This window comes from Prionailurus viverrinus, chromosome F2 (genome assembly GCF_022837055.1).
Source record: "Prionailurus viverrinus isolate Anna chromosome F2, UM_Priviv_1.0, whole genome shotgun sequence".
Lineage (NCBI taxonomy): Eukaryota > Metazoa > Chordata > Mammalia > Carnivora > Felidae > Prionailurus > Prionailurus viverrinus.
Window position 1 is genome coordinate 48,455,725 of NC_062578.1, and position 18,678 is coordinate 48,474,402.

Consider the following 18,678-nt stretch of genomic DNA (forward strand, 5'->3'; position numbering starts at 1 on the left):
GTGAAGTGTTCCACAAGATCCATACCTGTGAAATCAGCTCCTCTGGAATGACAGAAGCAGGAATAACTGGCTGGGGCTGACTGCCCAAAAGCCCAGACCCTCGATCCCGCCCAGTCCGAATAACTCGGGTCTGTCGGCGGGAATCTCGAGCTCCAGCTGAGGACCTTCCAGAAGACCCTCCTCCACTTCCACCTACTCCAGAACTCCATCGACTTCTAAAAAAGGAGAGAATTTAAGACAATTAATATTTTTAACAGTCATTCTGAATAGATCACTTTGGGTCTCACGTTCATTCCCCTAAGTGAAGACAAAGCTATTTGTCTAACTGACGTAACAGTTAATAGTACTTTAATAGAACAATAGAACTGAGCCTCAAACTAAAACTGTTTGTGTTTTAATGCTTAACTTACATGTAAAATCACTCTTCAGAAAGGTAAGTATCACATTTATGCATCTTTTGATGTAATCTTTTAAAGCTCCACATACCAAATATTTCTAGTCACAATTCTAAAATGTGTTATAGGACACACCTTGCCTCTACCTGGAAGACTCATCAGACAATAACTACCAACAACATGTTACACAAAAAGTGTAATTCAGAGTTTAGGGCTCAAACTGCTTTGCATGGAATAAAACATTTATTTGGCAAAGGTATTAGTCCATTGATATTTAGCACTATTAACCACCTTAACCAAGGAAAAGTTATTATTTAAAAGACATTAATTTTTTCTTGAGTATGAGAAAACTTAGAAAAGGCATGACATTTCCATCTTTACTTATTGCCCCGAACATGAGCATTAAACATTTTCAAATCAACAACAACTGCTTTTCTGTATTCAAAGAAAATGTTCTCACAAATCACACTAGCCTTAGAAATTATGACAGTGCCAGTCTATTTTAAAAAAAATTTTTTAGTATAGTTGATGCCTCTTTAAAATGAATCTAATATTTAGAGATCATTCAATCTAGATAAAGGAACTTTATTCTCAACTATTGTGCATGGTACTCATCTAAGGCTGAAACCTTCAACTTGCCCATGCAGATTTAGTTTAAATTTGATTTTCCAAGTCTTTTGTTCCCTTACAAATGTCTGACTATATTAACCATAACAATTCTAATATACAACAAACTACTGGATCTCTCTTCTTACTTAATTGGAAAGCACAATCTATGTCTAAACAAATAAAAAAAAAAACTTTTAAAAAGTTTCCTCAGTAAAATGGAAAAAGAACAAATCTCCAGAAAACTTGGTGTCATCCTTTTTGAAGGTTTTCTACACTTGTTGATGCACTGTATCAATTGTTTATGTGGTATTTGTATCTATAGCCTGAGAACTGCCCAAGATAATTTTAGAGAAAAACAATATTGTGCATTCTCAGGACTATACTATGAACCATCATTTAATCTCAGTTATGCAATAGATGTCATAAATATAACAGTAAAGAACCATTCATAGACCAAAAGAAAAACTAAGGTGCATTAAGAGTACATTGCTTTAACAAAAAGGAAATTTAAAAAAACAATTCCACTTACAATAGCATCAAAAAAACAAAGAAACAAACAGACAGTACTTAGGGATAAACCTAACCAAGTAGGCCAGACTTGCATATTGAAATCTACCAATCACAGCTAAGAGAATTTAAAGAGGGCACAAATAAATAAAACAAACCTCATGCTCCTGGACTGAAAAACTTAATATTGTTAAGATGTCTACATTACTCAACGCAACGTACAGATTCATTATAATCCCTATCAAAATGCTAAGGGCATTTTTTACAAAAATAGAAAAATTCATCCTAAAATTCATGTAGAAGCATTGAGAGATTCTCAAGAGCCAACACAAATTTGAAAAAGAAGAAAAACAAAATTCTAGAGAACACATACTTTGTGATTTTGAAACATTATTCCAGAACTACCATAATTAAAACAGTATGGTACTGGCATAAAGACAAACAGACCAATGGAACAGAATAGAGAGCCCAGAAATAAACCCTCATATGGTCAAATGATCTTTGATAAGGGTGCCAAAACCACTCAATGGGGAAAGGACAGTGTCTTCAACAAATGACACAGGGAAAATTACATATCCACAAATGAAAGAATGAAACTGGACCCTTATGTTATACCACATGGAACAATTAATTAATTTACTTATTTTTTATTTAAAAAAATTTTTTTAATCTTTACTTATTTTTGAGAGAGAGAGAGAGAGAGAGAGAGAGAGAGAGAGAGAGAAAGAGAGAGAGAGTGTATGTGTGTGTGAGCAGGGGAGGAAGAGAGAGAGAAGGAGACACAGAATCCAAAGCAGGCTCCAGGCTCTGAGCTGTCAGCACAGAGCCCAACGCAGGGCTCGAACCCACAAACTGCGAGATCATGACCTGAGCCGAAGTCGGACACTTAACCAACTGAGCCATCCAGGCGTCCCTGGAACATTAATTTAAAATGATTAAAGACCTAAATATAAGACCTAAAACTATAAAATTCTGAGAAGATATAGGGGAAAAGCTTCATGATGCTGGACGTGGCAATGATCTCTTAGATATGATACCAAAATCACAAGCACGGAAAACAAAAACAGGCAAAATAACTATATCAAACCTAAAACCTTTGTGGTTCAAAGGACATAATCAACAGAGTGAAAAGGCAACATATAAAATGGGAGAAAATATTTGTAAATCATGTAACTGATATAAAGGGTTAAAATAACCCTATCGAAGTATACATCTACTCCTGAGCAGACCTTACAAACTCAAATCTCCACAAGGGGTAGACAGATTACATTAATAAATGAAGTCAAGATAACAGGGAAGAGTGGAAAGTAACAGCCTACCTAAAACACCCAAGTTCACTGCTGGATTCATCCATCAAAACACCAACGGCTGCCATTTTGTAACACAAACCTGCTACACAAACCCTGAACTGAGGTGTTGAAAGACATTTGTCAAAGTATTTCTGGTTTGTCCATTAACCTGTTACCATGGAGGATACCATGTTTTCCCACTCATACCTGCTGTGCAGGGTTTCTTCTATCAGAATCCAAACAACCTTCCAGAGTCTCCCTACTTCCAATTGCTCTTTTACATTCCTTTCTGTAATCAATTTGCTATCTAGAGAGAATAATGTATTGAACTAAACATACAGTAATATAAATTTATCAGTGGTCAAAAAAGACAGTACTGGAATGAGCGATTCTTGTTATCTATAATTTTAGTAAGCTAGTAAGCTATATATTGTTTAATACTAAATGCAAAAGCCCTGGGGCATCTGGGTGGCTCAGGTGGTTAAGCCTTTGGTTGAACCTGACTTTGGTTCAGGTCATGATCCTATAGTTTGTGAATTCAAGCCCCCCATGGGGCTCTCTGCTGTCAGTGCAGAGCCCACTTCTGATCCTGTCTTCCTCTATCTCTGCCTCTCCCCGCTCACACTCTTACTCCCTCTCTTCCAAAAATAAACATTAAAAAAAAAAAAAAACCCAGAACAAAAACAAAAACAAAACAAAAAAAACTCCAAACTCCTGGGGAAACCAGTTTCTACTACCTATACTTTGCTCATCAAAATTAATCCTACAATTCTGATCCCATTACATAGTACTCAAGGTAACAGAATGACTCAAAATCAACTGAGGAGATCACACCATAGGAATTAGTCCACAGCTTGCAAACTCAAAGTCCATGGGCCAAGCTTTGTCCCTACAACTGGTTGGTTAGTTAAAAATATACACATAAAACCCACGGTTTGTGGGGCCAAGCCTCGCATCCAGCTCTCTGCTGTCAGCATGGAGCCCGCTTTGGATCCTTTGTCTCCACCCTCTCTCTGCTCCTCCCCCACTCCTTCAAAAATAAATAAATAAACTTCCGGGACACCTCTGTGGCTCAGTCGATTAAGCATCCGACTTCAGCTCAGGTCATGATCTCGTGGTTTATGAGTTCAAGCCCTGCATCAGGCTCTGTGCTGACAGTGCAGAGCCTGCTTCAGATCCTCTGTCCCACCCCCCCCCCCACCTCTCTCTGCCCCTCCCCTGTTCTCTATCTCAAAAATAAACATTAAAGAACAAAATTTTGGGGGCGCCTGGGTGGCGCAGTCGGTTAAGCGTCCGACTTCAGCCAGGTCACGATCTCACGGTCCGTGAGTTCGAGCCCCGCGTCGGGCTCTGGGCTGATGGCTCAGAGCCTGGAGCCTGTTTCCGATTCTGTGTCTCCCTCTCTCTCTGCCCCTCCCCCGTTCATGCTCTGTCTCTCTCTGTCCCAAAAATAAATAAACGTTGAAAAAAAAATTTTTTTAAATAATAAAAAAAAAAAGAACAAAATTTTTAAATAAATAAACTTTAAAAAAGAGCTTATACACACATAAACACCACACATACGCTATATACATATGATTGGTTATGTGTGTCCCTGTGTATATATTTATTTACATAAAAATATTAATTAGTTCTAATATTTAAGCCAAGATGTTCGCATAAGGATAGAGAATTGCAGCTTTCTTTGGGACAAAAAAAGGGGTGGGGGTAAGGGGCACATGGCTGGTTCAGTCGGTGGAGCATGCAACTCTCAACCTCAGGGTCATGAGTTCAAGCCCCACACTGGGTATAGAGCTTACTTTAAAAAAACAAAACAAAAAACAAAACAAAACAAAACCAGGTTGGAGGGGACACAGAAGTTTGCATTTGGCAACAATGACTCTGTATTCTCCTACGGGAATAATCAGCTGATCAGCTGCCTCCTCTAAAAATGGGGCATTTGCTTAGTCTGTCGCAGTCTTACTACTTACCTACTATCTTACCCACCTAGCCAGCTTCAATTATTATTTACAATTACAGTGACCTACTTGGCTTTTACATTCCAAATCCAGTGCTAATTACTAACTCAGATGAGACTCCAAAGGAAATATAGTAGCTCAAATGAATGAAAAGCAGCTTACACCTATCACCTATTATATCCAGTGACATCAAACAGAATAAAAAGACTTTAGATACAAATATCTCCATTTAAAATTTACTACTGAGCACAATTAACTCTCTTTCCCAACTAAATTTGGTGTTCTTACCCTTATCCTGGTCTGAAATGAGTTGAACAAAATTACATAGGAGATTTTTGAAATATTTCCCAGGATAAATCTTGCTAGTTATGAAAGGGAGAAAACAGGAGGAATGAGAAATCTTTAACACAAACACCTGCCAACAGTGAAAAGGCCAAAGGGAAAAATACTAAAAATCCCATAAATTCTGTGTACTATGCATTCCTAAGAATGATCGGTCAAAATAAATGATCAATTCTCAACCATCTATGTTAATGGAAAAAGAAAAGCCAACTATCCCCAACTCTTCCAAATGTAGCTCTCAGATACAGTCCATTCACTCCCTGATTCACAACCCAGAGGGAGCAAAACTGGACTCTGAAGGAAGGGCAGGGGGTAGGGGTGGCCACAGTCTACGGGGATGGTCCCTTTCATATTTGACTGCATTTGGTAAACTTGTGGATAAAAATCCCCTCTGGGAGACTTAAGCTCTGCCTTCCTTGATTCTCTATGACATGTTATAAATTGCAAACTTCTTTAAAGTTCACTGTAATCAACACAGAAAGAGGAAAAAACACCCATTATACAACTCACAGAAAAAATATATTATGAAGAAAAATATTTTTGACTCTATAAAATTTAATTTACAAAATAACTTGATCACAATTTCACCATCAACAAACTGAGACTGATTTTCAGAGGCCAAACAGAAACAATTAGCCCTTAAGTGATTATGCTTTGTGGACATCTGCAGGACCAAATAAAGGTAAACAAATGACTGACAATGACTTAGTGGATGCTGTGATACCTGTGACATTTCTCAATACTTCAACCCATGAAACGCCAAAGAAAGCTCACACAGAGTTTATTCTGCGCATGTGTTTGGATGAGAGAGTGAGGGACAGAAAAGAGTGGGTGCACAAAGCAGTGTGGGCAAGGATAAGTATGGAGGACTCAAAAATTGCTTCTCTCTGCATTTTAAAGTCTTAAGATTAGCCCTAATCTTCTTCTGAAGTAGATCTACAGAGGTTTCATTCAAGATCAAATATCCTATACTTTATTATTATTATATTTGTCACACATTTTATCAGGAAAGTCCTGAAATTCCACTGCTATATTTCAGTCACTCCACTATAATTGGTCATATCCAAGTTTTATTTATAAAGAGAACTTAAATCCAAGACAAACTGAGCAACACAATAGTAATGAATTATAAACTATAGAATAAAACAAATGTTAATGAGACCATAATGATATAAAGAACTAAATAGAAATAAACAAGAAATAAATGGACAAGGAAGGAAAATTCTTTACAGTCAAATTCCAATTAGTAAATATAAAACAAATGAAAATTTAAAAAAAAATTGGAAATTAAAAAAAAATATTTGGCCAACACCACAGAAATAATTAAGGCAAAAAATCATTGTGCCAAAATCAAGTTACATAGTCATCAAGATCTCCCCACAAAGTACACATTAATTACACAGAGGAAAATAGTAACTTAATATAATTAAGAAACCTGGCAAACACCACCTTAACTAATGAGGGGTAACCTTACCATCAGATGAGACATATCAACATCATGCACCTCCTGACATGATGCACCGAGAAAGGCCCATCATTACTTCTGTGCATTCTTGCCAAAAATGCATCACCTGCAATCCCTATCAAAACCTCAGCAAATTATTTTGTGGATACCAACAGACTAATTCTAAAGTTTATGTGGAGAGGAAAAAGACCTAGCATAGCCAACACAACCCTGAAGAACTACAAAGTTAAAGGACAGACACTATATCTAACCTCAAGATTCATAAAGCTAGGGTAATCCAAATAGTGTGCTATTGGAAAAAAAAAAAAAAAAAAGAGAGAGACAAACAGGTCAAAAGAACAGAATACAGAGCCTAGAAATAGACACCCCCCCCGCCCCCAATCCCCCACATAAATACAGTCAACTGATCTTTGGGTCAAGGGAGCAAGGGCAACACAGTGGAGCAAGGACAGTCTCTTCAACAAATGGTGTCAGAACAAATGGACATCCATATGCAAAAACAAAAACAAAAAAACCCTGAATCTAGACACAAGACTTAAACACTCTTCACAAAAATTAACTCAAGATGGATCACAGACTTAAACGTAAACTGCAGAACTATAAAACTCTTACAAGCTAAACACCAAAGAAAACCTAGATGACCTCAGGTATGGCAAGGACTTTAGATAGGACACCAAAGACACAATGACACTCTGTAAGACCCTCTGTAAAAGACACTGTCAAAAGAATGAGAAGACAAGCTGTAGACTGGGAGAAAATATTTGCAAGACACATATTATAAAGGCCTGTTATCTAAATTATACAAAGAATTCTTAAAACTCAAAAATATAAAAACAACCAATCCAATTAGAAAATGGGCCAAAGACCTCAAGAGACACCTCACCAGAAAAAATAGCAAGTGAGCATATAAAAAGATGTCCCACATGGTACATCACTAAGGAAATGCAACCTACAACGAGATATCACTATACACCTATGAGAATGGCCAAAATCTAGCACACTGACAACATAATACCAATTGTTGAGGAGGATATGGAGCAACAAGAACTCTCACTCACTGATGGTAGGAAAACAAAATGGGATAGCCACTTTGGAAACAGTAGTCAGTTTTTTACAAAACCAAACATACTCAGTGGCTCAGTTGGCTGAGCATCCGACTTGTTTTCAGCTCAGGTCGGGATCCCAGGGTCATGGGATCCAGCCCTGAGTTGAGTTCTGTGCTGAGCATGGAGCCTACTTGAGGTTCTCGCTCTCCCTGTGTCTGTCTGTCTCTCTCTCCTCCTCTGCCCCTCTCCCCTACTCGTGCACGCACCTTCACATGCTCTCTCCCCAAAACAAAAAAACAAAAAACTAAACATACTCTTAAGATATATTCCAGGGGCGCCTGGGTGGCTCAGTCGGTTAAGCGTCCGACTTCAGCTCAGGTCACAATCTCGCAGTCTGCGAGTTCGAACCCCGCATCGGGCTCTGGGCTGATGGCTCAGAGCCTGGAGCCTGCTTCCGATTCTGTGTCTCCCTGTCTCTCTGCCCCTCCCCTGTTCATGCTCTGTCTCTCTCTGTCTCAAAAATAAATAAACGTTAAAAAAAAAAATTAAAAAAAAAAGAAAAGATATATTCCAGCAATTGTGTTCCTTGGTATTTAGGAGTTGAAAGCGTATACCCACCAACCCCCCCCACACACACACACACACAAAACCCTGCACACAACATTAACAGTTTTATTCATGATTGCCAAAACTTGGCAGCAACCAAGATGTCCTTCAGTATGTGAATGCACAAATAATCTGTGCATCCAGACAATGGAATATTATTCAGCACTAAAAACAAACAAGCTATCAGGCTATATGAAGACATGGAGGAAACTTAAATGCCTATTACTAAGTGAAAGAAGCCAATCTGGAAAGGCTACATTCCATATGATTCCAACCGAATGACATTCTGGGAAAGACTAAACAATGGAGACAATAAAAAGATCAGTGATTGCTAGGGGTCAGAGGGGAGAAAGGGAGGCAGAGCACAGAAGATTTTTAAGGAAATGAAATTACTCTGTTTGATACTATAATGGAGGATACATACATGTCATAAATTTGTCCAAACCCACAGACTGTACAACATCTAATGTGAACTATGGACTCTGGGTTATAATGATGTACCCATGTGGGTTCATCAATTTTAACAAATGGATTGCTCAGGTGGAAAATGCTGATAATAAGAGACTGTACATGTGTGGAGACTGGGAATATATGGGAAATCTCTATCTTTCTCTCATTTTTGCTGCAAACCTGAAAACCACTCTAAAAAAAAGTTACGCTTATGGTGGGGGGGGGAGCATCACCTGGATTTAATCATGAGTTAATAGACAAATTCAAACATTCTAAAACAGGACCAACCATTTTTCAAACTAATCAGGGTCAAGAAAGATAAGGAGATTGAGAAACTGTCTCAGACTGGAAGAAATTACAGAAGCGTGACAACTAAATGCAATATGGGATCCTGAATTGAACGGGTGGACCAGAGAAAGGGTGTTAGTGGGACAATTAGTGGAATGTAAATAAACTCTGTAGATTAAGCACACTAATCACTGTTAGTTTCTTAGTTTTGAACACTGTACTACAGTTATTTAAAATGTTAATAACATTTGAGGAGACTAGGTTAAAGTTTTTACAACTTTTTAAAAGTCAAATTATTTCAGTGATGCACTTCAAGAACAACAGAAATAAAGCCCAATTATTCCAAAATAAAAACTTTAATTTAAAAATAAATACAGAGTACAGATTAGCTAACAAATGCCACTATATAAATGCATAAACTAAACCAGAGATCAGCCAACTTTTTCTGTAAAGAGCAGAACACTAAATAGTTCATTTAGGCTTTGTGGGCCTAAGTCTTTATCAAAACTACTCATCTCTGCCATCTTAGCACAAAGCAGCCACAGATAGTAAAAGTACCAATCACGCCTGTGTTTCAATAAAAACAAGAAGGAATGGATTTAGCCCGTAGGCTATAGTTTGCTGACTCTGCAATGAAACACAGCAATTTTTTAAAGAATACGGTATAGTTTGACATAGTATCATACATAATAGTTATTCTTTCTTAAATAAATGTAATCAAACTTCTTCCAGATTTATCAAATGAAATAAAAATCTCTTCTATTGCATATCATTTTCAAAATTCTTTCTCATATACTGTTGTTCTGTTGGTTATGTGCATAGGACCATTAAAAGGAGATACTTAATATTTTAGTAAAGATCAGAGCTACATTTCCTATTAGTAGTTCTAGCACAGAATGAGCTAAATAAAGGATGTACTCAAATAAATAACCTTCCTCTCACCTCAAAATAAACTTAGTTCAGCATAAAAACAAAAAAGCAAAAAAAAAAAAAAAAAAAAAAAAAAAATATATATATATATATATATATATATATATATAAGCAAGCATTTGGAGCCCTCAATTTTCAAATCTAACTTTACCTAGAATTTCAGTGTCAAAATATTTTTAAAATGCTTCAAACCTTCCTCCTCCCCTTACTATACTTTAAAACAATTTAAATTGCTTCTAGTTATAATTTCACAGATCAGTCTTTGAACATATTTTCTAACTGATTTGGCATTATCTAATCATTCATCAGGTAATTTCAGAAAATCTAGCTATTCAAGAATCAAGGCATAAAATGAGTAAAATCATCTAGCTTGGGATCTGTATATGACTTCTTTAATTTGACAGCTTATCAACTTTAGATAAAATGGAAGAGTTGATTATCTAGTTTAAGAGGTATACATTTTATAAATAATCTAAAAAGTAAAAATAAGGTACAAATTTCCAGTTATAAAATACATAAGTCATGGAGATGTAATGTACAACATGATGACTATAGCTAATATACTGTATTATTGCCTATTTCAAAGATCTTAGAAGTCCTCATCACAAGAAAAAAAAATCTGTAACTATGTATGGCAATGGATGTTAAGTAGACTTATTGTGGTGATCGTTTCACAATACATAAACATCAAATCACTATGTTATACATCTGAAACTAATACAATGTTATATGTCAAATATATCAATAAAAAACATGAAAATACCTTTATTAAAGGCTGTCAGGTTTAGTCACATGATTTTCAAACCTCACTAAATTAATTCAGAAAGAACTACCAAATTTGGAAACTAGAAAGAAATAAACGGTAGATTTTTTTACCCAAGAGTTAGCACAAGTAAGACCAAAGGCGGCATGACTGAAAAACTGAAATAACACAAATGACATGGTAAGTGATATAATAAACACATCTCAACATTAGACATTTTTAAAAGGTCAAGGGCCTGGGTTAATTGTAATTAGCCTGCATGGGTTATTTTTATCACACTGCCTCGCCAAGACCCATGGGAATGCCTGCCCAGAGTTCAGGAGTTTCCTCACTACAGAGCCGGATAATATTGAAGACAATCAATCAGAGTGACAGCATTCACAGAGCGCAGGCCCAGACCAGTGGAGGCCATCAAGTGGTCACAACTTACCCCAACGTGTTGCCTGCCAGCCTGCCCAGAGTCTCAGAACCTGAGAGAAACCATGGGGAATCACTTGTCCTCCCAGGCCTGGATGTCCTCCCTGCTCCCGAGTTGCTGTTCAACTTCGACCTGGGGAGGGGAAAAAACAAAAACAAAAATGGGAGGTAGAACAGCTACAGAACAGTTCCAAACTGCCTAGGCACAAGCCTGGGTTTCCCAGCCTCACTACCCTGGCAGTGACTGTGCTCAAATACCAACCCCACAAATTCTCCCACTGCTCCTCCTGGAATGTATACTTCACATCAAAGAGCAAGCCTAACAAATCACAGGCTCCTGGCAATCCAGCACTCACTCCTGGTTGAAAGTGTTTTCATGGCTTAACTGCAAATGAATTGTTCTTTAGATTTTTTTAAAGGAATCATGCTTTCCTTAGAGGCAGTCAACTGAAATTCATCATACATTATCCAGTAACTCTTTTAATATATCATCATTTATAAAGACTACAATTTTAAACACCATTGTCAATCTCAAATTGAGTTACTGGATTTGGAAATATTAAAAAGGAAAAAAACACGGAGTGCCAGTGCTCAATTGGTACAGCGTGCGACTCAGTCTTGGGGTCATGAGTTCAAACCCCACGTTAGGTGTAGAGATTACTTAAAATCTTAAAAAAAAAAAAAAAAAAAGATCTAAAAAGTCATTTCAATCAAAGAACAGATCTGACTTGGGACCTACCACATACATAAATCATTCTTCTGGTAACAAATTTCTGTTAAGTGATCTACTCTTCTGCTATTTTTAATGCTAATATTTTAGCTATAAATCACCACTTGCAGAAAAATTAAAATCAAACTACAAAATAACCAGTTCACTATTTTAAGTCCCTCATTTTCTACAATGCTTTTTTCTTAAACTTGAGGGCTATCAGAATCAAAACACAGCTTTAATATAATATCTTTTAAGAGCTAAATACTTACTAAATGCAAAGGGCATAATGTCTTACCCATCGTTATTATCAGGTTTGCCTAATTCCAATCTGTCTGGCTGTACTGAAAAACCGATCCTGCAAACTCTACCATCCTGAAAGCAAAAAAAAAAAAAAAAAAAAATAGAAGAAATGGCCCAAGTAAAAATGTGTATTAAAATATGAATTTATTCAATAAACAGATTATGTCCCCATCACTGTCAATTCATAAGACAACATATAAGCTCCTTTCCAGAAGGCACTCACACCTGACGTGCACAAGTATGTGTTACATACATGATCAGGATAGCAGCAAAAATAAGGTAAAGTATCCCAATCTAACAGAATTCAGAGTAAGTAAATGACTGGATATCAGGAACTTCTCCATTCTGTTACTAACTAGTTTCAAGCTGTAGTAAATCATTTAAGCTTTCTCTGAGCCAGAGAATGTACACAATAAGGAAATAGAACTGGGTGATCTCTGAAATAACTCTTGCAAGAACCTTCTATTTTAAAAACAGAAAATTTTCTGGCTTAAAAGGAAGACACATGATAATGCACAATTGTTATTTTAACTGTTCCTTTTCATTTCTGTATCTTACAGTAAACGATTTACCTCAAGAAGAAAGGCAGCATGATTTGGTCCTACCACACACTGTTTGATAGTAGCCTGTTCCAATACATTCAAAGGGGGATGGCTAGGGAATAAAAAAGAAAGACAAAGAAAAATAATTTTTTTTTTTAAACGTTTATTTATTTTTGGGACAGAGAGAGACAGAGCATGAATGGGGGAGGGGCAGAGAGAGAAGGAGACACAGAATCGGAAACAAGCTCCAGGCTCCGAGCCATCAGCCCAGAGCCCGACGCGGGGCTCGAACTCACGGACCGCGAGATCGTGACCTGGCTGAAGTCGGACGCTTAACCGACTGCGCCACCCAGGCGCCCCGAAAAATAATTTTTTAAATGGCAAACACATTCTAGGGTTGGTTGGTTGTTTGGTTTTTATCCAATTAACCAAAGGAAAAGACAGCTGGCAAAACTTGTTTCTAAAAATTATTATTTACATATCTTAAAGCAATATTGAAAAATAATAATTGTGATATCCTCATAGTTACTGTATGTCCTTGGTACGCCAGACTTTTAAAAAAATCAGTATGAATAGAACCTATAATTCAAATGAAACGAATTAATAAAAGTTGATAGCTTACAATATTCTTAGTAGCTTCTACCTAAATGAGTTCTTTTTCCTAGTTAAGAAAAATCGTTTTCAGAAAATTTAAAATACCTTAAAACTATTACCTGTTTAAGTTGTATTTGTTCAGTTTCTCTGAAACTTCCCGTAACCTTTAAAAACAAAACAGAAGGAGAATAAACTACATGTACCAATTATTTTTAAACAAAAATAGTTCTGATAGGTACTCGTATCATTATTTGGTGATTTCTAATAGTAGCACACAAAGAAATTTGCTATGGCAAGAATGTTTTTATATTGTCTTTGACTTCTGTCCCAAGAAAAGAGTCACAAGTCAACTCTACAATTCCCTCACTTCCCTACAATTCCTACTTTCCCTCACTGCCCCATTAGCAACTTCAATAAATAACAACATTAATCCCTTTTTACAGATGAGGAAACTGAGGCTCCTAGCATTTATAATACAGAAAGTGGCAATAAAGCTGGTTCTTGAAGCAACACCAACGGAAAGCCAGTTTTTAAACACTGTGTGCTACATATGTCAAAAGAGATTCTTGCATATCTGTACATGTATACCATGGAATGAAAATATGGAGGAGCATAGATCTATTAAGAATTTAACATAATGGGACAGAAAAAGCATGAAAGCCTAACTGACTTAAGACACAGTCTCAAGTTCCTGAAGGACCTTCTGATGCAAAACTGTACAAATTAAAACCTCCACGTCATCTATAAAACACGAATAACACCTCCTCCCATTTCTTTTGCTTTTTAATATTTCAAGTTATTATTTAAATTTTAGTTAATATATAGTATAATACTGGTTTCAGGAGTAGAATGTAGTGATTCATCACTTACACCGAAAACTCAATGTTCATTACAGCAAGTGCCCTCCTTAATACTCATCACCCATTTCGCCTATCTCCTCCCTCCATCAACCCTCAGTTTGTTCTCTATAGTTAAGAGTCTCTTATGGTTTGTCTCCCCACCGCCTTTTGTTTCCCTTCCCCCATGTTCATCTGTTTTGTTACTTAAATTCCACATATGAGTGAAATCATATGGTACTGGTCTTTCCCTGACTGATTCATTTCACTTAGCATAATACACTCTGAGTAGCTCCATCCATGTCATTCAAATGGCGAGATTTCATTCTTCTTGATGGTTGCATATTACTCCACTGCACATATATACCACTTCTTTAGCCATTCATCAATGGACATTTGGGTTTTTCCCATAATTTGGTTAATGCTGATAATGTCATAAACACTGGGGTGCACATACACCTCCATCATTTCCAAGAGTGTCAAGTATGCTTCGAAAAATCTCAAAGGGCTAAATAACTAGAAGACATTAACTCATGTTATCTTATTATGATTTTGCAGTTTCTCTCAAAGAAACAGTCTTGAATATAAAATACTATAATACTAATTTAAACTAGGCACTTTTGTCAACTTCTATAACCAAAACAACTGCTTGGTCTTTGAAACTTTTTCATAAATAATTCTCTTAAAAACAATTTTAGAAAGCAATAGAAAAAAATTAAAACATTAAGAAACTCCATGAATTTTGCATTCTAACAAGTGACAAAAATACACAACTTCAAATTTCAATAATTTGTACTGACAGGTGAGAGTGGTATACATACTCCAAAAATACATCATAGCTTAAAGCCAGTTCAGGATTAAAAAGCTGCCACAAACCATATTATATGGGCAAATAATATGTCAGTAAGAGATTCTAGTAGGACCCAGCTGTTTCTCCACTTTACTTTATCCTATAAATTCTATTCTCTGTTTAATGCTGAGGAACATCTTTCAAACACTAACATATATACAGTTACTTTCCAATTCTGAATCTCACTCCTAAGCAAGAATTACTTTCAGACGATGCCATACTTAACTTCTCTCCCACTCACTGGTGACTTTATTCTCACTCCCAAAGAACAGCACTTGACCATGTGTGAATTGGCCTCAAAGAAAATACATTTTCATTTTTGTTGCCTACCGTTGCATTTACTTTCATTAACAAAATGTGTTTTCCTTGTCCAGTCAAGTCAAGCCTTTTCACCAAATCCCAGTTTGCTCATTTACAAGGCATGCTTCTTCTATGTTCCAAGAAAAGATAAAATACCTTAAGAGTAAAGCATTATGGGATTCATGAGCTCTGAGAGAAGACCAACTAGAAAATGGGGATAAAATAAACTGGAAGGCTCTTTCAGAACCCCTGGAGCAAAGGGGCAGAGTTGGAGGGAAAAGGCTAAGAAAGGTTTTACTTCCTAAACAGAACAGTAGTGACACTTTGAGAAGGTATGTGTTTTCCTGCATACAAGTAAACCCATTTCAACCCCATTCCTTTTTCTTCAACCAACACTGAATGGACACCTTTCACAAAGTACACAGTTGTGGAGGAGAGAGAGGAGTTGGGGCAGATAAAATTTATCAAAGTCTTTTCAAACTGCGGAATAACTGATTTTAAAAATTAAATGCCGCTTTCACGGCATATTTCACGGCTCCAAATATTATTCCATGTACACAGTACTTATAACACTAAATAAGCTTTGAGAACATAAAAACGCTAAAAGTACTAAGTCAAGAACTCAACAGCAAATTTCAGGCCACTGAGGGGCTGGTTACTACTAATTTTCTAATCTTAAAAATCACCGTGGACTCCTCACCACATCTGAAATGTACACCATCTGTACTGGAAACAATGCCTACTGGATAGCAAGAAATCTGGGACTTACTCCCAGCTCATCTACTACTGATAGGGCTCATTTGAGTCTGTCAGGTTTCATGTTCTCACCCTGTAAGGGAAAATGTGGTTCTTTTCAGTCCTGGAATTCTTAAGAATGAAAAGCAAATACATATATCAGTGGGGAATACATACATACAGTTTACATGAGAATAGCACCTACTGTCATATTCAATTGCATCTAACCCATCTGAAACTTTCATATACAAACTGATTTTACATGGACATTTAGGCTGTTTCCCCAAGTATCAAGTTTTTTTAATTTCTTAAATTTAACCCCAAAATTTACAAAAAATTTATCATTCTTGCAAATATCAAGACTGTTACTAGTATTAAATTGGTCCCCTAAGCATAAATCCCAGATAATCATGACAAAGAAATCTACAAACAAACAAAAAAGGAGTATTGGGGTGCCTGGCTCAGTAGGTTAAGTGTCCGACTCCTGATTTCAGATCAGGTCATGATCGTGGGATTGAACCCCCACTTCGGGCTCTGCGCTGACAACCCAGAGCCTGCTTGGGATTCTCTCTCCCTCTCTCTCTCTGCTCTTCCCCTGCTCATACTCTCTCTCTCAAAATAAATAAACATTAAAAAATAAAATAAAATACAATAAAATAAAAGGGTATTTAGTTCCCCCTTTTACATCATAGAGTCCTCAGCACACACACAAATCACAGAATCACCGCAGACCAAGGATCACATTCATGTACTAAGTTACTGAATGTCTATACATGATTATTAGGCACTCATCTACTCTAAAGGATCTTTCTCCAAAGGCTTACAATGCTTAAACTCATTAACTAGATTCTCTCTTGTAGCAACCTGAACAAAAAAATCTCCCTTGTTTTTAAAATAAAAGGAAAACTACCCTAGAACTCACCAAATTCCATTTCAGAATAAATCTTTACATGTAGTTGTGATGGAAAACAATTTTAAGAGTACAGCACAATATTACAAAATAACCTCATAACTCAACATTTAATCTCATTCAGGGACAGGCAGGAAAGCCTTTGTGAAGTGCCTGTAACACACAATGGATAGGCTAGCAATAAGCTCCCGACAATCCTTAGTACTCCTACACCAAAGATTTATTCTATATTCCAATTCAATAACCTATTTCATTCCTTTAAATTTATAGGCATTTTACAGATCCAAAGGCTGGAATTTTTTTCTTAAAGCACCAATGTAAGGTAACAGCAAACTGATGTTTAAAAAGAGACAAGAGGGGCGCCTGGGTGGCTCAGTTGGTCAAGTGTCCAAATCTCGATATACTGGCTTAAGTTGTGATTTCACCAGTCATGAGATCAAGCCCAGCACAGCCCCACTGTCAGGCTCTGTGCTGAGCATGGAGCCTGCTCGGAATTCTCTCTCTCCCCCTTCCTCTGCTCCTCCCCACCCCATCCCTCCCCCCACTTGTGTGTGCATGAGGGCACACTCTCTCTCTCAAAATAAATAAATATTTATTTTTTTAATGTTTTATTTATTTTTGAGAGAGAGCGTAAGCACAAGCAGGGCAGGGGCGGGGGGGGGGGGGGGGGGGGCAGAGGATCCAAAACAGGCTCCATGCTGACAGCAAAGAGCCTGATGTAGGGCTCAAACTTGCAAACCTCAAGATCATGACCTGAGCTGAAGTCAGACACTTAACCAACTGAGCTGTTAAGGCACCCCAATAAATAAGCTTTTGAAAAACAGACAAGAAATCAAAGTATAACCTACTAGACTCGAACATATTTCATTGCTGCCCTGAAAATCCCCTATAAATTCAATCTCCTTTTCCCCAAATGTAATATTCTAATTTCAAAGATAATTCATCTTCTCACTGAGCCTCAACTGGTAATAGCATCAATGCAGGCTCCTCCATTTTAGAATTCTCTATCTTCCCGCCACATATCACACCTGCATGTTCAGACCTACATACCCCTACACTGAATGAAACCTGGTGGATTTCTAGCTGAATTTCTAAAACTAAAAAATGGTATATTTAGATCACAAAAAGGCTTCAATTCTCCAGGATGGAAAGATATTCCTGACACACCAGCTAGCTACTACAAGATGATGGTCTTCATAGATCTGCAGCTGTAAGACAGGCTACACCTTCCCATGTTTCATGTTTACCAGTAATTACCTTAATGGTGGAAAACTGACAAAATCTGCCACCAGTACATTTCTACCAGCATCACTCCTACTTATCAGGACCAGCTCAAATATTACCTCCCCCATGAACTTTTCCTGACAGCCCTACTTTTCTTCCTACAGAAGTCAACAACTTCTCCCAAGCAAAGACAGGATAAACCAAGTCTTTCCCCACTCTTCCGCTTCTTTAGATACAGTTCCAACAGTGAAAAATATATAATAATACTTGTATACAATCCATTTCAGAAGAAGAAAAGGTTCCTGATCCTAATCTCAACAAAATTAACTCCCTAGGTCTTCCACCTCAAACTAAAGTTTAAAACAGGCAAGAGGGGCGTCTGGGTGGCTCAGTCAGTTTTAGCATCTGACTTCGGCTCAGGTCATGATCTTGTGATTTATGGGTTTGAGTCCCATGTCAGGCTCTGTGCTGACAACAGCTCGGAGCCTGGAGCCTGCTTTGGATTCTATGTCTCCCTCTCCCTCTCTCTCAAAAATAAATAAACTTAAAAAAAAAAAAAATGGGCAAGAAAAGTGCAAATACACAGATTTCTTTTAGGACAGTTGCCCAT

General features: G+C 37.1%; 1 protein-coding gene across 4 annotated transcripts in view; it reads right to left on the reverse strand.

The window, feature by feature from the left end:
• The window catches only part of UBR5 (ubiquitin protein ligase E3 component n-recognin 5), a 137,576-nt gene that overhangs the window by 82,531 nt on the left and 36,367 nt on the right, over positions 1-18,678 (reverse strand). For all 4 annotated transcript variants that reach the window (XM_047842410.1, XM_047842411.1, XM_047842409.1 and 1 more), the window contains exons 2-6: positions 13,333-13,377; positions 12,650-12,731; positions 12,073-12,149; positions 11,079-11,198; positions 26-215 (exon numbers count right to left, since the gene is read on the reverse strand). In XM_047842410.1, the coding sequence (XP_047698366.1) occupies positions 26-215; positions 11,079-11,198; positions 12,073-12,149; positions 12,650-12,731; positions 13,333-13,377 (514 nt within the window). The remainder of the gene's footprint in view (positions 1-25; positions 216-11,078; positions 11,199-12,072; positions 12,150-12,649; positions 12,732-13,332; positions 13,378-18,678) is intronic.